Source organism: Lytechinus variegatus, chromosome 4 (genome assembly GCF_018143015.1).
Source record: "Lytechinus variegatus isolate NC3 chromosome 4, Lvar_3.0, whole genome shotgun sequence".
Lineage (NCBI taxonomy): Eukaryota > Metazoa > Echinodermata > Echinoidea > Temnopleuroida > Toxopneustidae > Lytechinus > Lytechinus variegatus.
Genome location: NC_054743.1, coordinates 43,616,611 through 43,643,085, shown reverse-complemented (window position 1 = coordinate 43,643,085; position 26,475 = coordinate 43,616,611). Strand labels below are relative to the sequence as shown.

Below are 26,475 nucleotides of genomic sequence, written 5' to 3'. Positions count from 1 at the left end.
TCTTTTCCCCCTGGACCGCTTCTTAAATGTCTGCATAGGATGCGGAAAAAAGAAATTCACTTTGAAGCCACACCACGTTCTTGTGCAAATTTTTTTTCTGATGTCTACAATACCTCTCTCTTCCTCACAGATAACGATACCAAAAGATGGGGGCAGCAGCTTCGACAAGAACATGTACGCTGTCAAGATCATGGCCGTGGATTATAACGCAACCAACTATGCTAGAACAACGTAAGAATTGAATACACATTCTTTTGTGTTTCTTAGAGAATAAGAACACAGCATTGTGTGCGATGATGCATTTTACAGTAATGAGGGAGGATATGCAAGGTAGATTTTCTCTTTCTTTTTTTTATCAAGATGATTGTTCATATTAATTGAAGACTCTGTTTTTAATAGACTACATGTAGATTCTTCAATTGTAAACTGAAATATGCCCTTCACAGTTACTCTGCAGTTTGAGTTTGAACAATCATGAAAGAAAAACAAATTTGAGAAAAATTGGATACCCGGTCTCGGTCTCATGGGAAGACTCAAGGCCCATTTAACTTGTTATAATAACAAATTTGCAATAATAGTTTAAAGCTACTGAAATCATTCAATTTTATTGGCTGATCGATAGTAAACTTGTTATATAATTTATGTATTTGTTATTATATACATGTAAGTCTTTATAATTGAGATCTTGGTTATTCATCTCTCTGGGTTTGTTTTCCATTAAATACACAGGTTAATGTACTTTATGATCATCTCGAACAATCCCAATATTTCCTTTGTGAACAAAATGGTGAGAATATTTACATGGTGTATATGGACAGAGATGTTATATGCACTTGCTACAGTGTATACATGTATGTATGTACAGAATATCCCTATTGCCAGTCCATTTGACTGCTGAGACCATTAGCAATCATAATGATAATCACTTTCAAATGGAGCTCGCGGAAAGAGCAGTACCGGTCCCTAATTATGCACAATTCTGTTCCTAGTACCCCTTAATAATATGCAAGGAATATGAAGAGATGTGTTATCCAGAGAGAAAGATTTTTTATTTACATTTTTGTTAATATGGAAAAATACAGACCAAGCAAATCCTAAAAATAAAACTTGGGGTTGTTTGTTACATGTACATGTACATATGCAGTTTATTTTATTCATTTATTTACTTTTTTGTTGTTGAATGCAGAGTGTAAATATACCTTACTGTTGAAAGTGCTTACATCTGGCATGTGTTTGCACCTATTGTACATGTACATGTACATGTTGTAGGCCGACTTGGGACTAGCATTTTTTGTCTTTGGAAAGTTCTGGAGCAAATTGTATTCAGTTTAAAGTTTTTAAGAAACATTTGCTTCAAACAGATTTTATGTATGGACATGAACATGTACAGTAGTTCAGATCACATTTGCCTTTATATTATAATAAAGCAATGTTTCATCGATCGTAAAAATTATTCTTTTTCGAAACAAGTGTAAAATGCTGAAGAAAGTGTCTTTTGTAATTGATAGAAAATGCGATTGGATATTAGAGTTTGATCAAACACAGCAAAGATCTTGATCATGACTTTACCCTTTGCCTTTTAAAATAATACATTGTAGGTTTTTTTAGTTCATGTACAGTATGCTCTGCGAGCATGTCAACTTGCACTGCACATTATTGCTCTTTGGCCTGGTTTGGCAGTGGGTGGGTTTTAAATAGGAAAAAAATCAATTAAGTATGATGCAAAAATGTTGCATAAAAGTTAGCCCACAGTGAAAATCTTCCGCTTTGTGTTTGTGGAGCCTAGCATCAGAAAATTCAACACACCCTTCATCAAAGTGCCTCATGAATCATTAAGCAGTCTGTATTTCCTTGGCCAAAGCAAATAAAAAGGTCTCTTGATACTTGACATGGATCCTACTCCATATTTTCTCTGGATTGCCACATTTCTTGAGGGGCACCCTTAAATGTGTCTTCCTTATTAAAATGAATAGGAGAAAAGTAACAGAAGAAATAAAAGGGTTAATAATCGAGAGGGTTGTAAGAGCCTGATTATCTCCCCCGCATTTGCCCAACCTTTCCTATTCCTTCTATGTGCATTAGTTCGTAGTGACATTTCCAGGTTTTTTCATTGTGATGTCAGAGTTGATATAGGTGTAGGTGCTGACAAGGAATAGTTAAAATTGGTCACATGACTTTAATGTTTTATCAATCACCTGACGAGTATGGAGGCAGCATTCCTATATTCCCCCTCTCTCTCTCTCTCTCTCATTATTTCTTCTCCATCTGGGGCCCCGTTTCTTTAAATGCCACAGGCCTACACTTCATGTACATTAAAGTCTGAATATATTTCTAGGCCTGAAACGTTTGCTAATTTTTACACACATGTACATGTTGAATACCCTAGACATGTATAGGATGATAATACGTGTGGTCATTTTCAAACAAAAGTGGACATGGGGGTGAAAATTAAAACTTGCTAGAAATCATTAGGCTTCATTGTTTTTTGAAACTAGACATCTTAAAGTATATTTTTCCATTTTATTTACATACAATTATTAATTATGTCTTGAGATACAGTGAATTTAATGCAAGGGAAATTAAATGTTACAAAATGTTGATTTTTGCATTAAAATTCACATATTGCCTATCACAATATAAAATTTGTATTAGAAGCACATTTGTTGGCAAGATACAAGCTGTGTATTGTATCTAACTCCTAAAAAGCAGAAAAATATTCTGTGAAGTGTTTTTCTGAAAAAAATTGGGTTTCGAAGTTTTCAAAACTGGTTGTCGTGTCACTCACGTTTTAAATGCAAAAAGTTTTCTAGAGCTGTGTATTCTGAAAATTAATTTGTCCCAGTACTGGAGCAAATACAGTTTATCTGTACCTTATTGTATATAAAGTAACTTGGTCCAATGTGTTAAGGTAAAGCTAAAATTAACTGTCAAAGTTGTGTCGTGTCACTCACAATGTCGTGTCACTCACGAAATGTCGTGTCACTCACAGTATTATATTGTGTATAAAAAAGGACATCAAGTAATTTTTGAAACGTTTTACCAGGGATACAATCAAAATGTTGTTCCTGACATCATTTAGGCCTATTTTAGGCTAATAATTTCCTCCATTTTCCTAATTTTACTCCTTTTTATGGAAATATTGAATTTGACATTGAGTTCATCTATTTTCTCTCCTCTCCGTGGTTGCCTTGGTTTAAAAAATCCTGACAATTTTCCATTGGTGTGAAGACTCAGATCCTAATTCATAATTTGGTGAATGTACTGTGATTAAGAATATAACAACATAATCAACACAAAATTATGAATGTATCAAGAGAAAAACCACTATACTTTATTAAGCAATGGACATATTTACAATGCATAAAGGGTTGGTGATGGTGATGGTTCAAGTCATACCTAGGTATTACTCAAACATTCCCTGTCTCCATTTACAGAAATAAGCAGAAAGTTCACCTTTCTTTTGAGTAATGTTATTTCTTTGTTATAATACTCAGCTAGAAAAGTCACAGATCCTTTTTTGAAATTTGCAGAAATTTTAGTGGTAAAGTAGTGTACATGAGATATAAGAGATCACCATGAACACCAAACATTTTTTCAAATTCGGAAAAGAAAATTTCTTTTCCTTCTGATTGATTAAATCAACCTTTTCATTTGCCATAAAGCTTGTATTCCAGGACATGAAATAAACAAATTTGCAAGAAAACAAACATTTTGGATATTGCTTGAAGCAGCTACATGCCAAGTTCAAAATCATTATTTGTAGGCCACCATTCATACCGCTAGTGATTAACTACATGTAGGGTCTGAACAGCAAACTACCGTAAGTGGGCCGATGTGTGTTCAGAGCAGATTTGCATTTACACATATTCATTACAACAAAATGATGCATGTTCATGTAGGTCCCAACAAGTCCCAACCGAGACCGCATTTTGATTTCAGCAACTTTGGATGAGTTGCCATGTACCAGTAGATCAATTTTTTTTTTTGGTGGGGGGAACCCTGATAAGAACAGAGCTGGACCTCCAGGGGAAAAAGCTAACATCATTGGCTACCAGACCATGCCAGATGATGTGAGTGACTATTGAGAATACCTTTCTTACAAGGAAAAATTATTCCATCCGTTGTAGATGCTGAATTGCATAAACCTGTATAAAACTTTCATATACAGATAGGGAGAAAGAGTTAAAGTTTTGAATGATATCAGGCCACAAAAAGAATGTTCGAGTTGATGTCAATGCCAAGACCTCATAACACCTCCTTCAAGTGCCCCCACCTCTAAAGAGGAGAGTGGTAGAAGCCCTAGTGTGACAATGTGGTATGGTATAGGGAATGTGAGTTGATGGGCAAATATGACCATAAACCAAGAATAAAACATCAGGATGACATATTATGAACTTAAAAAGAAAGCAGTTATTATGTAATTCAGATTTTACTCTGCTACATCATGCAAAAAATACTTTCAATGTTGAGATAAATGTATATTTGCACTTGTCGTGTCACTCACATTTTGGATGTCGTGTCACTCACGGTATATAGGAGGGTCCCATTTTCCATAGAGAAGGTTTGATTGATTTTGACTATATGTGTTAGATAGGTACACTATTTATGTCCATTTACTGGTACTCACAGTACTCCATGACAACTACTTGGGCACGAATCCAACCATATGTGTTAGTGGTCAGAAACCCATGTCCAAAATTTGTCGTGTCACTCACGCACCGTTTTTTAATCATATCTACTAAACGAATTGTTGAATTCAAATCAAACTCGTAGTGGCCCATGCCAGTCCTACATTGTATATAATATAGTAGTCATGATTGATTCATAACCTTTAAGTTTGAAGATATGAGCCCTTAAACCTCTCCGATTGTCGTGTCACTCACGTTTGAAAATGACCATGTCTATACTAAAAAACAATACAAGAGATTTTGTGAATGTTTTAAGTTTCACATGAAAAATGTGAGATTATGAAATATTGTGTTTTAAAAATTGCAAGACAACTAGACTTTTGAATAAATTTGAATGTTGGATTTATCTAAAATACGGAGACAGTTCATGCACATTATATAGTAAACCTACATACATTCACTTTGCAAGTTCGTTTTACGCATGCATATAAAACCCTTTTAAAGGTCAAGTCCACCCAAGAAAAATGTTGATCTACATTAAATAGAGAAAAATCAAACTAACATAACGCTGAAAATCTTATAAAAATCGGATCATTCGGATGTAAATAAGAAAGTTATGGCATTTTAAAGTTTCACTTATTTTTCACAAAACAGTGATATGCACAACTCGGTGACATGCAAGTGAGTCGATGATGTCCATCACTCACTATTTTTTTGTTTTTTATTGTTTGAATTATACAATATTTCATTTTTTACAGATTTGACAATAAAGACCAACTTGACTGAAGTTACTGAACCATAGTGTTTAATAATGCTAATCCCACATGTTCAGGAAGGAAAAAATCGTTGTTTCACTTGACAATGAGGAGAAAAGGAGAATATTTCATATAATGAAATGCAAAAGAAATAGTGAGTGGATGACGTCATCAGTCTCCTCATTTGGATACCAACGAGGATGTTTTGTGAAATTAAGCGAAACTTTTAAATGTCATAACTTTTTTTATTTTACATCCGATTTTGATGAAATTTTGAGTGTTATGCTCGTTGGATTTTTCTCTTTTAATTTAAATCAACTTTTTGTTGGGGTGGACTTATCCTATAATAAAAAAAGAACTGGATCATAGTTTGTTGTACGGTATTGCAAGTGTGCATCATGAAAGGACAAGTCCACCCCAACAAAAACATTATTTGAATAAAAAGAGAAAAATTCAACAAGCATTACACTTAAAACTTCATCAAAATCGGATGTAAAATAAGAAAGTTTTGGCATTTTAAAGTTTTGCTTGATTTCACAAAACAGTTATATGCACATTTCGGTAGGTATGCAAATGAGGAAATGATGACATCACTCACTCCCTATTTTTTTTGTATTTTATTATATGAAATATTTTAGTTTCTCGTCATTGTCGGTGAAATGAAGTTTCATTCCTCCCTGAACATGTGGAATTCCATTATTTTAACATTTTGTGCTTCAGGCAAGGAGATCCAAATCGTCAAATTCGTAAAATTCGAAATATTGTATAATGCAAACAATACAAAGTAAAAGAAATAGTGAGTGACATCATCAACTCACTCATTAGGATGTGGATTTGATTTCTGAGGTGGACTTGACCTTGAAAAACCAGAGGGTCCTTTACGACACATGCAGTATGCATGTATGCTTTCAGAAAGATTTTAAATTTTTATAATGATTTAGATATGAAGTGAATGGACTCTGACAAACTATTTTTTCAATCTGATGTACAGTGTATATTATGCATGGACCTACTGTAGACCCAGGGGGGGGGGGCGTGCCAGTCAAATATATTGCTGTACACATGCGTGACCAATACCGTGTTTACACATTGACTCGGCTCGGGGGTTGAACACGAGAGCCGTGCTCAACACGGCAATTTTATGCTGTGTAAACGCGATCAGAGTGATCCGCGAGCCGTGTCGAACACGGCTTTATCGATCCTACAAAATCGAAGGTTTCAACCCGCTACCCGAGTCAGACTCGGCAATTTTTCGTGTGTAAACAGAAAGCCGTGTCGAACACTCTTGACCAAGGTCACTGCGCGCGCTTTCACTTTTGGCATTGTTGTTCGCACGGACAAGATTCGATTCCGGGGGTGTATTTCCCGCGTTTAATTTGCGACGTCATAATTCTTCTTCCGTTTGAGATCCGCGAGCCGTGTTGAACTCGCCTTTTTATATGTACGTATGAACGCGATCTCTGATCCCTTCTTCGCAGTGTTCAACCCGGCTCACGGATTCAACACGCGAGCCGAGTCAATGTGTAAACACGGTACAAGAAACATGTTTAAAGGGGTGTTTTTTTCAGTTTTGGACGTGGGCTGCGCGTGCACTCATTGTTACTTTTCAAGAAAAGGGTGGTTTTGAAAGACTGGTCAATATGTATTTAGGGTATTTTTTTTTCCAAAGCTTTTTTTTTAAAGACTAGCCAAACTTGTTTAGGGTATGTTTTTCCCCCAAGGTCTTATTCTGGCGACAACTTGTTTTAGGGGCCAAATTGTGTAAATAAAGCCCGCAAAAATTTATTAAGGGGGTTATTTTGCACACAGAAAAAAAAATCGGTTAGGGGGTGTTTGGAAACAACTTGGTCACGCATGTGTACAGCAATACATTTGAATGGCCCCCTTATAGAGAAACTGTCTACATGTATTCATTTTGTTTCAAGAAATCAAAATGCAAAGAGAAGGGGTGCATGTATGCCAGTTCAATACTAATCTTTTTTGGCAGCTATTGGCAGAAATTGCAATGAAACCCATTTCAATGATTTCCTTGTTGACTTACAAGATCTATTGGATTAAAATTTAATAAGTGCTGGCAAGGGGATTGGAAATTTGCTGAGCACTGTATTCTCTTTGCTTTTAACAGCAGTTGTCAGTGGAAAATCACTATTTATTTCATGATACTGTATGTACTCCACTGGAGTACAGGGCCGGTATTTACACGTAATTGGAAGCATTAATTTTGGAAGTATTATACATGTACTTTAATAGCATTGTACTTGGCTTTAGAAGCAAATACCTAAACTCATATTCAGATCACATATGTATTTTACTTTGTCAATCCAGATTAATAACCGTTGTGACGTTAATCCAAATAATGCGTAATGTGTATACAGAGAATGTATGACTCTGCGTATCACGTTTGTACACTGCACGCAAGCCAGTTAAAGTCTGGTAGGCAGCTGACTTAGATTTTAGCAATATACTTTGGCCCCAACAATTGAATATCAAAGATGTTTAAGTATTTTACTTCAACAAAATGAAAATACTGAGTAAAATACCTAAAATTCAGGTTTAAGTATCGAACTGAAAACCATCCCAGGACTGTTGTTATCAAGCCTTGTTTCTATGAGTTCTGACTTTCACCATTGTTTTCTTTCTCCCTCTGCACAGGAACACCTTCAAGCTTTCAGAAGACACCTCAGTGATGCTAGAGGATAAGAAAGATAACACTTATTCCTATGTAAGACATGGTTATGACACTAGGACCCGTTTCTGAAGTCGGATTTAATTTAAACTCTGGTTTAAAGTTGTGGTTTAACCTTGGATAGCCAATAGTTGCATAAATCTCTAACAGCACTATCAGCTCATTTTTCTCTCAAATCATTCTTAACTGTTTCAGAAGGAGATAAATGAGATAGCTTTCTTCATCATTCACAAGTTAGGAAAGAGCACAGTAAACATAAGAAACATGCAATGTAAACAATATTTTGACATATTTGGCTTTCCATAATTTTAGCACAGAGTTAAACCATGGTCTTAGCCTGACTTCAAAATGCGGGTCTAGGTCTTTAGAATGCATTATTCAAGATAGATTCTAGCAGTGTCTATATCGTAGTACGGTAATTTTCATGGCATCACATCCCACTTTGCTCTACATTGTACATATTTTAAAATACTACTACATGTACACAAAAATTCTTTTGTTTTTTAATAATAGATTTTTTTATCCGAATGTAGTTGAAAGCTTTTCTCTTATGACAAAAATTGCTAATCAAATTTGGTACTGGTAGGCAAATCCATTCCCCTGTAATGATTGCTATAAATAAATTCTGAAAATTGAAAGTCATCGGCTTGCAATATACATGTATATGATTCAATCAAAACCCTGAGCTGCAAGATTACAAAAGTAGATACAAAAAATATGTTTTGGAGATGAATATATTTATTATGTTTATAACCCCCCCCCTCCGCATGACTTAATCAACGTTTGACATTTCCTATTGTCAAGACAGATATAGTCAAGAATATCATCAAGAATCTATAAAAATACTATTAAAGTTAAAACGGATGTACTTGCAATAAGCAGTGATTTCAAATGAAAGTCTGTCAAACCAAGATTGTCACTGTATCATCGTGGATCTAGATTATGTACAGTTTAATACTGAACTCTGTGAAATCATGAAATCTAAGCTGAAAAACAATCGCGCTGAAGACCGTCAACACAAATAAGCGCACATGGGACAGTGTATTATTATTGCTTGTATAAAAACCTCATAATATCATGCTTGTTTCACTAATTTCTCAGCGATTACAAAATTTCTCCAGAATCTGTTAGCACATATTTTTATTTTTTATTTCAATATACAGACTGGCTGGTCATTTGATTGGATTATATACAAACTTATTTTGAAATTGTTACCAAAACGGACATTTATCTTTAAATGTAGACTCACTATTGTGTCCCATAACAACATGAAGGGGTCAAAATCCAAAAGATCAGCTGGGAAGCATGATTCATGTACTTGTTATTTCCTTTCCTTTTTGTAAAACAAGAATCCCAAACCTAGTTAAAGGAGAATGAAACCATTGAAACAAGATAGCTTGTGTGAAAACAGAAAAATCAAAGAAACAGATCAACGAAAGTTTGAGAAAAATCGGACAAATAATGAGAAAGTTATGAGCATTTGAATATTGCGATCACTAATGCTATGGAGATAGCAAATTGGCAATGCGACAAAGATGTGTGATGTCACTTGTGAACAACTCTCCCCATTACTTTAGTATATATTTCACTTGAATTGCCTCTTTTATCACATCTATCAATAAATCATACTGTTCTTTCTCCATGAGGGCATGTAATACATATTTTTTAAGAACACATCATGGATAAAGAGTTTGTATCATCATAAGAAAAAGCAAAAAGAGACATTTTGAGGGTATTTTATAGTCCACCAAAGGAAAAGTTGTTCATCAGTGACATCACACATCCTTGTCGCACTGCCAATGTGAGGATATCCATAGCATTAGTGATTGCAATATCAAAATGCTCATAACTTTCTCACTATTTGTCTGATTTTTCTCAAACTTTCTTTATTCTTATTATTTGATTTTTCTGTTTCTACACAAGCCTATTCCAAAGGTTTCATTCCCCTTTAAGGTAGAGTCTCTTCTGATATTTGTCCCAGAATATTATACTTTCTTGATAGGAACAAGTTAGAAAAAACAAAATATGCTGCCCTGATCAGGATTTGAAACCAAGACCTCAGCGTACATGACCAGTGCTCTATCAACTGAGCTATTCAGGCTCATTGCTTTGAGGCATGCTACACTCACATTCTTTTCCCCCTTACCTTCTTGATTCTTATATGAAACAGTAGCCTGGCAAAGGCAAAAATAGGTATAAAGATATAAAGCACAGATAATTTTTTTCCCAATAAAGAGGCAAAATAAAGTCAATATAATAGACTTCTCTTCTGCTGTTGATATCCTGGTAAAAAAAGTCCACAATTAGAGCCCCCCCCCCCCTTAGCTTGCAGGGATTGCGTGAAGTGCTGAGGGTTGTTTGCAGAATGTTTGATGTTATTATCCACCCAAATGTTGAGGTCAAAATTAATCGTTATTAATGCACACATATTGCTCACATTTCTTTCTAAAACCGTTGACATTTTCCAGAAATCATGAGTGACAAATTTATCATCTATCGCTCTGTATACTTAAAAGAAGATATTTGACACTACTGTTCATGCATGTAACAATCAAATGACTTTCAGGAGACCATTTTTGTCTCACCTGCATAGCAGAGTGAGACTATAGGCGCCGCTTTTCCGACGGCGGCGGCGTCAACATCAAATCTTAACCTGAGGTTAAGTTTTTGAAATGACATCATAACTTAGAAAGTATATGGACCTAGTTCATGAAACTTGGCCATAAGGTTAATCAAGTATTACTGAACATCCTATTAAAGTTTCATGTCACATGACCAAGGTCAAAGGTCATTTAGGGTCAATGAACTTAGACCATGTTGGAGGAATCAACATCAAAATCTTAACCTGAGGTTAAGTTTTTGAAATGACGTCATAACTTAGAAAGTATATGGACCTAGTTCATGAAACTTGGACATAAGGTTAATCAAGTATCACTGAACATCCTGTATGAGTTTTATGTCACATGACCAAGGTCAAAGGTCATTTAGGGTCAATGAACTTAGACCATGTTGGAGGAATCAACATCAAAATCTTAACCTGAGGTTAAGTTTTTGAAATGATGTCATAACTTAGAGAAAGTTTATGGATCTGATTCATGAAACTTGGACATAATAGTAATCAAGCATCACTGAACATTTTGTGCAAATTTCAGGTCTCATGATTAAGGTCAAAGGTCATTTAGGGTCAATGAACTTTGGCCGAATTGGGGGTATCTGTTGAATTACCATCATAACTTTGAAAGTTTATGGATCTGATTCATGAAACTTGGACATCCTGTGCACATTTCAGGTCACATGACCAAGGTCAAAGGTCAATGAACATTGGCCGAATTGGGTGTATCTGTTGAATTACCATCATAACTTTGAAAGTTTATGGATCTGATTCATGAAACTTGGACATAAGAGTAATCAAGTATCACTGAACATCTTGTGCGAGTTAGAGTAGTTTTCAAAGTCAGCACTGCTGCTATATTGAACTGCGTGATGCAGGTGAGATGGCCAGAGGCATTCCACTTGTAACAAAATTTTTACAACTTTCATTGATTTTTAAATGTCTGAAAAACACATGTGTCTGATTGTATGTATAATTTTTCGGATAAAACTGAAAATCGTTATCGATTTTAGGTCTCAATATCAATTGTAAGTCATGCATTTCATTGCAAATTTTGCAATTGATTGTCTGTTTCTTGCATCATCAAATATAAATTGATTTGGTTTATAGGGTTATGGTTAGAATTGATCTATCACTTGTAAATTTCATCTGGAATTTGCAATTGATTGCAAGTATTTTCTTGCAACAGCCCCCTTTCATGAAAAGCTCCTTAGATTGTTTATTTCTATTTGTTGCCAAAATTGGATAAGGTCTTTAAAAAGAAAGATAATGTCTTACAACAGGAGGGAAATAGAATTGTGAGATACATGTATTTCTCTTTTTTCCAAGAATTTGTGAAACATATTACAGGTTGTCTCCAGCCATTGTACGCACTCCTGCCCACATAACAAGGAAATTCTACACAGGGACTTGGTGGGGCGATTTCGGCCCTGAAACGCTCAAAAGTGCCCTGAAAAATACACATTCATTGCAATAATAGAGCTTACCCAGTGTTGCAAATTTTATACAGTAGGGTATGAAAAGTAGCCTCTGAACATAAAAGAAAATTATTTTCCCTGTAACATACTGTAAAGTACACAGTGGCAAATAGCCAGAAAGAAATTTATCTGATGTGAGCATACCCCCCCATATGGAAATGGAATCTTCCTATTGTCTGCAGGTTATATGATTTGTTTTAGAAAGTAGTTATAGTACTGATCGTGAGTTTAATAGCAGCAGCAGGATCACGTTACCATGGTAATGAGATTATAGCATGAATTGATTAAAGATATCCTGCAGTTATAATGGGTTTGCGGGAAAGCAGTTGTTATATGAGCTGGTAAGGAGAATCCAAGAATATAATTATATTCATGTGATTACTTCAGAAACAGCATGACCACACAGACTGCTTTTTTTCTGTGTTTTTTTCATACATGCCATTGCTATACCTACTAAATGTTCCTATTAGATAAGGAATATTCCTATTTTGGGGGAAAAAAAATTGTCATTCCTATTTCTGGCAATTAGTAATTTGATCCTATTACTCGGCTATTAGAATTGGCAGGTATTTACCTTTGCAAAGCAGAATTTAAGTTTTTGTCCTGCACATTTCCTATGACAGGTCGGAAATTTTATTTTAGGTCAAGTTTGAAACTGCATTACAGGGTTTCAGAAATGGAATAGACAAGATTTTTAAATGTAGTATTACTGTCCCTACAAATCAGTTACACTTTGTACATTAAGGCCCGTACTCTGATAGCAGGTTTAACTTAAACTCAGGTTTAAAGTTGTGGTTTAAGTATGGATAGCCAATTGTTACATAAATCACTAACGGTAGAGATATCATATTTCAGCTCATTTGGCTCTCAAATCATTCATAATTGTCTAGGAAGTATAAATAGATTATTGTCTTCACCATCGATGAATCGGGAAGGAGCAAAGCAAACATAAGAAACCTTCAACTTCATAAAAAAATTGATACTTTTGGCTTCCCATACTTAAACCACAACTTTAAACCTGAGTTTAAGTTAAACCTGACTTCAGAATATGGGCCTATATGTTGCTGGATGTTAATCCACAGTGCACTGTTCTTCTGTAAGTTGTTGTTATAACTTCATCACAACGTTATATCTAATGAGGGTACAGATGTATAATGTATTTTGTACTTTCTTTGGTTTTGCATGCGTAGATCCACCATTTCACCTTATATGACATCCATGCCAGAGGATTTGTCAGACCGTTCTGCATGGCTTATATCAGTGCTGATAAAAAGTGAGTATTGGAGAAACTTTCAAAAGGACTTCTTTTATATTACATATATCAGCAAATCAAAAAAAGCATACATGTAATTATAGGTTGGGTAAAGAAGTGAAAAATAATATATATTGATAGGAACCAGCACATTTGCAAGATTGTGAAATAAAAAGATCTTACAGATCAGCAGAATATGAGGTTGAATGGATAGATGTTACATTTCTTAAAATCAAGTTAACATGCTAATTCCTGTTCCAGCTCTGTTTATTTTTTTAACAATATATTACAAAGATCCTGCTCTGAAAATACATGATTACTGTGTTTTTTTAATGGACTTGGTTATTATAAGGGAACTGTAAAGGATACATGTTTGTAAATGGGTCTTTTAAAGGTTAAAAGAAAATTTATGTAAAGAAAAAAAATGTGCACAGAAAAGTATAACCTTGCAAATTATACAATTTAATTTTGCAGAAGAAAAGTGGTTCATTTTAATTTGGATATACTATACATGTACATACTTTTAAAGGCTAAAATAAAATAGGCAATAATTCAAGAGAAAAGGATAATAAAAAGGAAAATCATAATGTATCACCATTTGCAGGAGAAATAGGGTTCATTATACACGTATATTGTACATTGATGGAACATGTTGTATTCTGGGGTTACGTGGCATAATGGTATATACTTAAGTTGCTGATGTGGCATTCTGTGCCTTGTTTTGAAGTCTGTTATGCAAATTTGTTTTTATCATATCATCTTTCCTGTTAACCTCCTGCCATTGTTATTGAATATAAACCTTGATATTGGTTTTGCTTTTTTCCCTGCAGCAAACTCCGCTCCAATCTCCAGCACATTATAGCCTCCTTCCACCAAGTCAGTCAGTACTATCGCTATGGAAACTATGTCATCTTTAGGGAAGAGATGATCAGACGATTGGCCGATCTTATCTTCACCAAAGGTACGGCAACTCTCAAGAGAGAGAGAGAGAGAGAGAGATGGACTACCAAACACATAACACAGGGTGCGGGGGGAGAGTGATAGAGAAATTGACAAAATGAGGGGAAAGAGAGAAAGAATAAAGGAGAGAAAGGGACCTAGATGGAGAGATAGACAGAGAGAAGGTGAGATAGAAGAGGGATAAAGGGAGCAGTGCATAATAGAAATGTGAAAGAAATCATTGTTGAAATGAAAATAAACAACTTGACAAGGAATAATATTAAAAAAAAGTAAGCGAGAATAGCATTGATAGGTTTGAGGAGGGGGGCCGATGGGAGAAAGAGAAAACACAGCACTTGATTCACAGAGGGTGATTAACAAGGGAAGGATCAATTTCATTGTTAATGTACTAAAATGACAAATACTCATATAAACAGTATACAGTGTATGATACCAAAGTTAAAAGTCATTGCTGCAATAATCCCCATCTTGCCCTTTCCCCACAGAGAGCATTAAGACACAGCTCGAGGAGATGGAAGTTAAGCAGGAGTCTAGGGTGCAATGTGCCAGGTTACACATCCATAAAAACAACCACATCTCACGTTCCAACTCCACCGCCTCCACCACCACCACGACTACCACCACCACTAATGGTAGGAGTGGTAGTGAAGGGGAGGATGAAGACGATGAAGAGAAGAACGGAGGGGAGAAGGAGAAGGAGGAGGTAGAAGAGTCGGGCCCCAAGGAGGAGTTGGTGGGGGATGCGGAAGAGCAAGAGCAGGAGATTGTGGCAGAGCTGAAGGAGTATGCCAGGAAGCGGGAGGAGCTGGAGGCTGTGGAGAAGGCAATCAGGGAGATTGAGGTCATCCTGGAGGCCGTTACCCCAGCTCTGGTAAATATTGAAGATTGAAGACTTCCCCCCCATTTTTTGTAAGAAAATGTATGTTTCAATGCAGGGAGGTGATATATCTACACATTGATGATGATGATGATGATATCGGTGATGATGATTGTGATGATGATGATGATTATGATGATGGTGATATCACGGTGATGATGATGGGAATGGAGATGTTGATGGTGATAATGATGAAGATGATTATGATGATGGTGATGATGATGATGATGATGATGATGATAATGCTAATGGGGATGGTGATGATAATGGTGATGGTGATTATGAAGATGATATTGGTGATGGTAATAATGATACTGAGGATGATATTGATCAAGATTATGCTGCAGTTCACCAATACAATAATTGCTTCTTGTTCTGTTCTTAAACTTCTTTGAAATTTGACACTTGCCTTGCTTAATAAAGATGATCATTGTGATACGTTAACAATTTCTCTACATCCCTGCTATCATTACAGAAAAAGAACAAGAAGATGGAGATGAGGTATCGCCGTCTAAAGGAGAGATACTCAGATCCCCAGAGCAGCAAGTCCAAACCAGTCTCTGCACAGAACATTCATCACGAGGGTTACTGCAGTGATGAAGACACAGTAAGGCAACCATCCAAATCAAGACTCAGAAAAAGTAAGAGAAGCCCCTTTCTCTCTCCAATGAAGTGTCTACATAAATATTTTTAATGACAAACCTACAGTTTGGCAGTAACAAAAACCAGTGCACAGAAAAGGTAACCTCAGTATAATTTGTCTTTGAAGAAGGACTGGATTTCTTTATTAGGATCTGTTGATCTTTTCACATGATTTCCACTACAGTTAGGCAACCGCAAAAGTTGAGACTGAGACAGTATGATAAGTACATGTAGCTACTGTATGTATTAAGCTTTAAACAAACTTCTTCACTACAATAGAGTACAACCAACACTGAAACTCAGAAAAACATGAGTACAAATTAAGGATGTAAAATATATACTTTTGTAAAAGCAAAGACAAAACAAAATAAACTCTATTCTCTTTAAGAATACAATAATTCAACTAACAGTGATTGTGTAAATTCATAACCATGGCTTTATTATAATTTTTGATCTCGAAGGAAGTTCCAGTCACTCCGAGATGACAGAAGATACCGATTCCAACAACGACCCCAATGCCCCTTACCAGCCCCAGATAGTCCGAGCCATCAACCCTCGTAGGTTCGATCGCAGTCTTCGAACCCTACACGAACTATGTAGCTATGGGGCTAAGGAGGGGCTCAACAGGTTAAGAAAACTACTAAAGGTAGGTGTGGGCCCTTTTGCTTAAAGCTTGGTGATTGATCGCAAGGCTGATTTTTACGATTGACCATATGTAATAGTCAATGGAATCGGTCATAGAAATCAGCTGCACAATCAATCGCTAATGTTTATGTTACCAGGCCTTGAAAGAACTCGTTGGCTGTGTAGAGATAAGGTGGGGAAAACTGATGGGAGATGAAATTTAAAGGCAAGAAGATGGATCAAGAGAGATAGGAATGTTTTTTTCCTAGAAATTTGGTGAAATTCTGAAATGACTGTAAACCAGTTGAAATGCAAAAACAGATGGTAGAGGCTAGAGCCAAGTAACTGGTAAGAATACTAGTCATCTCAGATGTCTTTACTGTCTTTCACTGTGAGTGATGTATATGTTGTCGGGGAAGAGAGAATGAGCTATACTGTGTTGTAACTCTAAAAGTTAAATGACATAGAGTCAAGTCATTTTCTATAGAGAAATAAGGAGCGTGGACTATTTCTTTTTAATAATTATTCCTTACTAGTTCTACTGCCGAGATGGTAATATACTCCACCTGGAGAAGCAGGAGTCACCTCTTGTGGAGCCATCGGTCTCCCTCCTCACGATAGGGAGAACTGTCACTCTTAACTTCCTCAACGCCATTAACTTGTAAGTATTCTAACTGGTACTGTTGTCAATTAGAAGCAGTCTTCATTATCATCATCATCATCTTTGTCATCCTCTTCAATCTTCACCAACATTATAATCATTGTCATCACCACCACCACAATTATCATCCTCTGTCATGATTGTCACCACTACCACCACCAACATCCTCTCCCTTGTCATTGCCATAACTATCATCACCTTTACCATCACCACCATACCAATCCACCATCATCATCATCATCATCATTATCATCATAATCACCATCATCATCGTCAACATCTTCATCATCATCATCTTCATCATCATCACCATCACCACCACCACCACCACCACCACCATCACCACTACCAACATATCAATCCATCATCTTCCTCTATTTCTGTTTTCTATGATCAGAGAGATCTTATTTTAATTTGCAAACAACAACACAAATATAGAAAAACAAAGTAGTTGAAAATTTATGGTTTTGCTTGTCAATAATTGGCTTTGTAATGTGTAAATACCATACAAGAAATTATTATGGACTATTTTCAAAATGAATTTAGATGCACTCCCTTCTAACATTTATTCTTTTTATTTATCATCTTGTCTTCCCTATGCAGGCAATGTATAGCAAACTGTCAATGGGAACTCCATGGTCTAGGCAAGAGATCCCAGGGCATGGTAAGTACAAAGTATAGGCCTGCATCCACAAATGTGTATAAAGTTGACCTATGGTACAAACCTAGAGTATTCACTTTGGAAAGCTAAATGTGACTTCAATCTGTATTTAATAGCAAATATTCAATTTATGTGCAGATTTTGGACTGAAATGATAAGTTCATGGGAATAATAAGTACACCATTTCCCATTAATTTGTTATGCATTTCATTGCACTATTTCAATGAAAGTCATCCACACTCTTGTCAATTTCTGCAAAGTCATTGGTTTTGATTTGCTTTATAGAAGCCTTGTCTTTGACTCTTACTATGGTAACAGCTGGATAAATGGCAACTTGATTGTCAGCTCCGGCAATTTCGGTGAAATCTTTGGGGCGATTCCATGCTGTGACGTAGGTGACAATTCATCAATATTTTTTCGATATGAAAATGGAAAGTATATATACTTGATTTGATGGGGATTCTCAAGTAGTAACAGAAGGGGCACAAGACCCAACACTTGACTTGATTCAATTAGTACATATCCATTTCAACTGAAATTAAACATAGTACATTGTCGTACGGGACACAAAAGCAACAGACAAAAAAAAAGAAAGATAGAGAACAAAGGAAACTTTAAAATTGTCATAAGTTTTTTTATTTTATATCCAACTTTGATGAAATCTTCAGTGTAATGCTTGTTTGATTGTACTCCATTGATTCAAATCAACATTTTTTTCTGGGGTGGATTTGACCTTTAATGAAATGGATCATAATAGCCAAATATTGGTTGTCACATTGGCTTTCCATATATATCCCAGATTTAGACTATGGTTAAACTTGACACATGTTTTGGGAATATTAGCTGTGATAGATCATAGAACAATTTTTTTTTCCAAAATGAAGAAAATAATGCATTGGTAGCAAATTTATTTTCTAGTTATGGTTAATATTGCCCTTATTTTAAATGAAGTGTTCATGCTAAAATATACTTTACTGCCACCTGGGTTTGTATTGAAACAGGAGATCCCCTGAACCATCCCCCCCCAATTATGTTTTTGACAGTATTACAAAACAGTAATAGCAGGGAAACTATTAGGTGAAATGGATATATATTGTTTTTCATAGTTAATGTATGTAGAAAGTTACTCCAGTTATTTTTTTTTTCAATTCAGACCACAGTAGTGACAAAATGGCTTTCTCTCTAATTGTTATTTGCTATCGTGTATAAAATCTATATATAATTCTTTGTTACAAACTTTTATTGTCAGTTGTAGTATTATGCAGTTATTTTACTATTGAAATCTACTCATTTGAGGGATTTGTTAATCATTGCATGAAATGATATTAGCATTCTTCCATGCTTTAGAGGGTTATGCCTTTGAATTAATTCTAACTGCATTTGATTCTCTTCTATGCAATTGCAACCTAATACAAAGAACTGAAAGCAGGAAATAACATTTAAAGATTCATTTTCACTGTGCAGTAAATCAGAGAAATTTTACTGGTATTTATTGTGTTTTCAAACAGCATTATACATCTAAAAGAAGAATGTCCTGCCATTTCCTTGTGATATTAACTGCATGGAAACACTGACATGGTTTAATGAAGCAAAGCTTGTATGTTATGAATAATTGGCTCAAGAATAATGCATTTTTTAATGAACCAAATGTGAAACCAAATGTTTGTTAAAATGCTGGATCAAGGTGTTTATAACTCTCCCTTGCTATTTCCTCTTTCTTGTTTTTCCCACACCTTGTCTTCATTCCACTTTGTTTTGTTTTCTTTTGTGTTCATTTTCTTATTTTCTTTAACATTTTTTCTCCCTCAACACAATGTTGAATTCTTTACCCTCTTGTTGTTCAATTGTGTATGTAATGTTTATCCTCTATATATCCTTTAACTATCTTTTTCCCTGTATTTTCTCCTTTATCTACAATGTAATTCATTTTCTCAATTCTCTGTTTTGTTGCTTTTTCTTTTGATCTGGAATCCCTTCCTCCTCACATGTATCAATAAATTCTTGGTTTGTGTAATTGTATCTTACTCATTGTGATTTTGTGTTTCCTTTCACTTTGTCTCCTGTTACCACCGCATTCCCTTCCTTGTCACTCCCCCCTCTTTGGTCTCCCCCTTCCCTCACATTCTTTATTCCCCTTGACATTCTCATCTTCCTCTTACTCTTCTTCTATCTCCTTTCTTCCCCTCCCCTTCCCCCTCTCATCTTGCATCCCTCCTCCCCTCTTCCCATTCCATTTCCTCTTCCCCCATCCCCCTCCTTGCCCATCCCCTGTCACCTATTTCTTCTTCCTATTCCTCTGCCCCCTTTCCACCCATTCCCACTAATCTCCCCACCCCTCCTCACATTTTGCCCCTCTCCCCATTCTATTTCCCCTTTCACCTTGTATCTTCTCTCCTTCCTCTTCCCTATCCGTTGTCTCCTTTTCAATTTCCTCTTCCCCATCACCACATTGTTCATCCCATCCTTCCTCCATTCCTATATCACTTCCTCTTCCTTTATCTCCTTTCTTTTCCCTTTCCCCTCTCCCTCATGTTTCCCCTATCGTTTCCTCCTAACACCCCCCCCTCCATCTCCCGCTCTCTGGTAAACATCTGTCTAAAAAACTCCAATGCTCACTCTCCTCTCTCTCTCTCTTCCATTCTCCTCCCCCATCTAACCTCTCCCTGCTGCTCTGCATGCATGGTCTAACCATCCTGGAATGCATCATCACTATCTAGTCTGCATCCGTTTCCATGGAGAGTTTCTCATCCTGCCAGGAAGATCTGTCCGTCTTTGACTCGCTGCCGCCCAGCTATGAAGCTCGCTTTGTCATGGGGTCAACCTATGCATCTTTAGAGTGAGTATCTTTGCCGAGGTACAGTTTCATTTAATACATGTATTTTTGTCATCTTTAAAAAAAAAGATACAATGTTCAGTTGGTTACAAATACACACACACACACATGTACACCCAAACATTAGTTTTGATTCCCAAGATTTTCCTTTACGATCATATCTAAATGTACAGAGTTACTTCTATCATATTAAAAAATACAACTTAAAAACAATTTGTAACTGATAAAGGAATCCTAATGACGAAGAGTTGTTTTCTTTAGTTGCAAGTTTGCATATATTAAAAAATGGCGAAATTTTCATCATGAAGGATGTCCATAATCAAAGTCTTTCACGCCATTTGATGTTCTTTATTTGTTGAATTTTAGTTAAGGTTATTATGCTATACCATTTAATGAAAAATACAAAATAAAAGATAAAAAATATGTGTCATTTGGAGCTCATTCCTTCTTGTGCTTGTCTTCATATATCTCTGTCTCTCTCTTCTCTCCCTCTTGATCATTTTCTTTCATTCTTCGTTTATTTCCACCACCCCCTCATTTTTTTTAAAATGATATAACTTTTTCTCTCCTTAGATCTCTGTACTATGAGGTAGATGAGAGCATGGAGGAACTATTCTTATGTCCAGACCCTATTACCCCATTACTAGACAAGGATGGCCTTTTCACAGAAGAGAATTTTGGTAGCTGGGTTGATATCTCCCGTTCCTCGCTGACTGATCCGCAAAGATCGTCATCAGGTAAGCTTCTATTTCTAAAATAAATCAGCAAGCACTGTAATGATGATTGCAGTTAATGAATTATTCTGTAGACATTGATGATGGTGACGAAGATGATAGTTAAAATGATAATTTGATGGTGATGATGCTGACAATGATGATGTTGGTGGCGATGATAATAATGAAGACGATGATGATGATGATGAAGATGAGGAGGATGGTGATGGAGATGATAAATGATTGCTATAATGATGATGTTGATGTTGGTGGTGAGGAGGAGGGGGGGGGGGAAGAAGGATGTTGATGATTACATGTTTGATATTGATAATGATGGTGATTGATGATTGATTATATTTCATTTCTCATTGACCAATGATTAAATGTTTCAATTTTCAATAATAAGACCTCCCCCTTTCTACATGTATATCCCATAATTAGCTTGCACAGAGGGACAAATAAAATGCATATCAAATTGGTCAGAGTTTGTCTAAGGGAGCCCCTCCATCCCCCCATTCTTCAAGAAGATTATTTTTTTAGTTGAAAAATATGTTACAAAGTTTACAATAAAGTATTTCAAATTTAATCAGCAATTTGGTTTAGCCTTAACAGTCTTAGAACCAGGGCCCTGTTGTACAAAGAGTTATGATTGATCCGATCAATCGTAACTCTATGGAAATCCATCAGTGTCATAATTTTTTCTACAAACAAATTGCACAATGTCCTTTTTATGCAAAGAAAAGCGCAGTGAATTTTCAAGAAAACAATGAATGCATGAATATATATCACAGCTAGGAAACATTTTGAACAAACATGCATAATAGATGCTGACGTTGCTGGCCGTCCATAGTTGCAATTGATCAGATCAGTCAACCTCTATGGACAACAGGGCCCAGGTTTAAGTCCTGAAATTGAATTATGTTTCCCTGAACTGGGCCCCGTCCTACAAAAAAATACCATTGATCTGATCAACCACAAGTGTATGGAAATCCATCAATGTCATATATTTTTCTTTCGGAAATTTGCACAATGTCCTTTGAAAACAAAGAAAAGGATACTGAATTGTCAAGAAAACTGTGAATGTATGAATATACATTATATCTAGAAAATATTTTGAACAAACATGTATTTTAGATGTCGACATTGCTGGCTTTCCATAGTTGCGATTGATTGGATCAATCACAAGTCTTTGTAAGACAGGGCCCAGGTGTATCGTGCTTGAAGAATGAACTTATTCCATGAATTAAAATAAAAATTAATGGCCTCAAACAATGTAAATCATGCAGACATGCTTATTGTTAATTCATGGATCGATCTTGCTCATGTAAACTAACAAGGCATTTCCATTCTTTTCATTTTTCATTTCCCTGTCTTCCTCTTCATCATCTTACCTGCACTTTTATGTGATTTTTTTGTCTCAATATCTCATTTTTAAATGTTCATCCTATTTTTTTATTTTGTCTTCAATTTGGTTATCCATTATTTGTTTTTATGTCATATACATGTACCTTATTTGTCATGTTGAATGTGTTGTTTATTGTCATCTTTACTTCATTTATGTATGCATACATGACTGTATAAAACCCTTCAATATTTTTTACCATGTGAATATTACTTTTGAATCACGGTTTCTCTGATTTCATTGTACATGTTTTCTGTTGCATTCATGTCACTTTTGTTCATCTTTTTATGTTGTGTTGGTCTCCTGTTACTTCATGATGTCTTCCATTTGTTGTCTTTCATGTAATTTACGATCCAAATATATGTTTTGATACCACACACACAAAAAAAATAATATATGAATTGAAAATTGGGCATGCTTGAATTTTGGTACTCACCCTTTTTGTGTTGCTAATTAACTCCTGCATGAGATATATTTTTTGCGTTTCATGTATTTATTCCATGTGCTCTTTTGTCTTTTGATATTAATGTTTGTATGTTTTGCTTTGATTCGGTTAATTGTGCATGACTATGTGATGGATCAAATGGCTTGTGATATTCTATGCAATGCACTAACTCTTCATCGCCATAACTATTACCACAACCGCACTACCATCATCATCATGGTCTTATCCTAATCATCATGACCATCATTGCCACTGCATGCTTTTCTATTCACTGCCTTCCAACCTGCATGCTATTTGAGTTGATTTCTCCAGCTTCCTCGACTTGCTCTTTCCAATCAGCCTCCTCCGATCCCAGGACACACCCCTTCCCCGCCCACAACAACCACTGCCAGCCACACCCACCAGGGGAAGAGGAGGAGGACGGGGGCGGGCTGGAGAATGGCGATGTTTTCTCATCGAAGGTTTTATGTGACGTGCATCTCCATCCTCCATCACCATCATCCATCGATACCTCCAATGCTTTACCACCGGAAGAGGAGAGGGATGCGGTTGCCTTGGAGATGCCATCTGATGGTGAGCCACACCCCTCCCATCGACCACACCCCTCCCATCGACCACACCCACTCAAGCTGTCATCGGGGGAGGAGGATGGTGTGTCCATGGAAACCACATCAAGCAAAGAAGAGGGGAAGCTGAGACATAAAGGTGATCATATGCAGGGTGAAAAAAACTTCATCATGGTCTCGTCAATATTTGTAATACCACCTCTCTTTCTATGCTTGAATATACCCCATATTTAGTCATTGAAGCATCTCATTTAAAAACTACATTTATTCATAAAAAATATGTAAGTGTGTAATAATAATAATGATGATATTACCAACAGTTTGATAGCATCTAAAAAAAAAGATCATCCAAATCACTTCTTACAAAAAAAGAAAAAAAATAGTAGTCATGCAAAAATCATAAAACTTATATACAAAAGTGAGTATAAAAAGAAAAAAAAACTGATGGCAAGCAGGCATTCTGTTTTTTTTTAATTACATGAAAATAAAATGTATTTGCTTTCTCTTTCCTTATGCACCTGATGAACTCATATCAAGGGTAAAACAAAATATTATCATGCTTGGGTAAAGTGCACTCTCACGTTTGATTCTGAAGATGGTTTCCCTCCATTTTCGCATCACCATCCTACACTTTATTAATCAAAATGACTTTGCTCTGCTCCGTTGCAGTTGGTGAAAGGATACAAGTGTATATCCATTTATTATCCTTCGTACTTAAATCTTGAACATTGTTGTAATAAATGAATACTAGCCACTTTTTTTCTGTGATGCTCAATGAAATGTACTCCTTTTTTCTCCTTTTACAACAAGATGAGAAATCCTGGCCTTCAGAGATTTTTTTCTAACTTTTTGTTGAAGTAACTCCCGTAGGAACTCAGGAGTGTTGTTTCCGCCATATTAACGCCAAGCTAGAATAACCATTTACACCGGAAACATTTTACGGTTGACCATATATACTACAGAAATTACTCTCGGCATTTTTTGTTAAAGTGGAGATAGCGGCTAAGCGAAGATTTGAACTCACAATCTCCCTATCACGAGTCCTATGTTCTTACCACTGGACCACATGACCCTGTTTGTCTAATAGGGGTCATACGTGTAGGTCACATTTTAGGTTGAATGCAGGTCAGGGATTGAATGTAGATCTGATATATAAGTCAATAATTCAATGTAGTAAAATCAATGAAATTACATAACTTTGACTGCAAGAAGGAGATGCAGTGTATTATTGATATTGCATTTATTGTTGAATACTTCATAAGTTTTTTTCCTTTAAATTGGTTTCTTGGCACCTACATCAGTGGCGGATATAGCTTTTTGCTAAGAGGGGGGGGGGTTGACAAGTTGGTTTTACCCAATGACTATGAGCTGCAACGCAATGCGTCCTACCTCCCCCTCTCTCCTACCCCCGTAGATCCACCACTGTTCTGCTTGCGTGTCTCTTGTAAATAGGGGTGTTGGAGTTTGATCCCAAACTTCTTTACTTTTATTTCTAGGGAGCTCAGTGCTCATGTAGAGGTTTTGTGGCTCAGTGGATAAGTCTCTGGACTTTGAACGACAAGATCCGCGGTTCAAATCCCACCGCAGCACTCACGTCCTTTGGCAAGGCACTTGTCTACATTTGCCAATCTCTACCCAGGTGTATTATATGGGTAACCGGTAGGAAGGAATTCTGTAAATGCTCAAGAGTCCAATCAGAATAGCCATGCTAAAGCCGGGGTAATCGCTTAGAAACGTTTAAGCACTATGTAATTGTCACATATTATCATAATGGAGCCACTGTTCATGATGTTAAAAAGATTTTCTCTTGTTGATTTCCCTTGACAGCGAACAGTGTGGAGAGTCTAGACAAGTATCACCTAGTGCCTTCAGGGCAGGAACCAGTACTACGTAGGAATACTAAAGTACCAGTAGGATGCTATGCATCTAGACTAGCTAGCACTAACTCGGATCTACCAGGTAACATGTGATATGATTTGATTTGGTTTGATTTAATTTGATTTGATTTAATTGGATTGATTTGGTTTGGTTTGATTTTGTTTGAATTGATTTTATTTTATTTTGTTCGAATTGAATTGATTTTATTTCATTTTATTTTATTCTATTCGAATTGATTTGATTTAATTTAATTTCATTTGATTTTATTTCAGTTGAATTGATTTGGTTTGATTTTAATTGAATTGAATTTGATTAATTTGATTGGATTTGATTTCATTTCATTTCATTTGAATTGATTTGATTTTAATTGAATTGAATTGGATTGGCTTGATTTAGTATGGTTTGGTATGATTTGATTTGTGTGTATCAAATTAAACATAATCGTTAAAATTGTTATCATTTTTTTTGTTTTTGTTTAATAGGCTCAGGAATCAAGGAATTCATCAGTCGTTATGTCTTTGCCATTCATCTCATCTATGCACTTCTATCAGGGAGGACTGTCGTCATTGCTGCCTCACCTACCAAAGAAAGGTACATCATCTTGTACATTTCATCAATCAAATATTTTTGCAAAATTTCATCAATAGGGAAAATTCCCAAGTATATATGATGTTATTGCTTTTTCAATTGCCTCGTAAATGTATGTACTCAGGTGTCAGGATTTATTTTTACTTGTGAATTTACTGTGAAATATGTTATTATTATCTTTTAGGATAAGATATCTTCTGATCATATAATATTCT

At 35.9% G+C, this 26,475-nt stretch overlaps 1 protein-coding gene across 2 annotated transcripts in view; it reads left to right on the top strand.

Moving 5' to 3' along the window:
* LOC121414127 (guanine nucleotide exchange protein smcr8a-like) overlaps positions 1–26,475 on the top strand; it is a 46,949-nt gene that overhangs the window by 12,061 nt on the left and 8,413 nt on the right. Inside the window, exons 2-15 of one of the 2 annotated variants that reach the window (XM_041607194.1) lie at positions 131–231; positions 8,036–8,105; positions 13,349–13,431; positions 14,241–14,371; positions 14,856–15,241; positions 15,723–15,888; positions 16,351–16,535; positions 17,050–17,174; positions 17,778–17,838; positions 20,553–20,671; positions 21,242–21,405; positions 23,541–23,933; positions 25,622–25,753; positions 26,155–26,263. In XM_041607194.1, coding sequence (XP_041463128.1) covers positions 131–231; positions 8,036–8,105; positions 13,349–13,431; positions 14,241–14,371; positions 14,856–15,241; positions 15,723–15,888; positions 16,351–16,535; positions 17,050–17,174; positions 17,778–17,838; positions 20,553–20,671; positions 21,242–21,405; positions 23,541–23,933; positions 25,622–25,753; positions 26,155–26,263 — 2,225 coding nt within the window. The remainder of the gene's footprint in view (positions 1–130; positions 232–8,035; positions 8,106–13,348; positions 13,432–14,240; positions 14,372–14,855; positions 15,242–15,722; positions 15,889–16,350; positions 16,536–17,049; positions 17,175–17,777; positions 17,839–20,552; positions 20,672–21,241; positions 21,406–23,540; positions 23,934–25,621; positions 25,754–26,154; positions 26,264–26,475) is intronic. The other variant, XM_041607195.1, reaches the window with a different exon arrangement.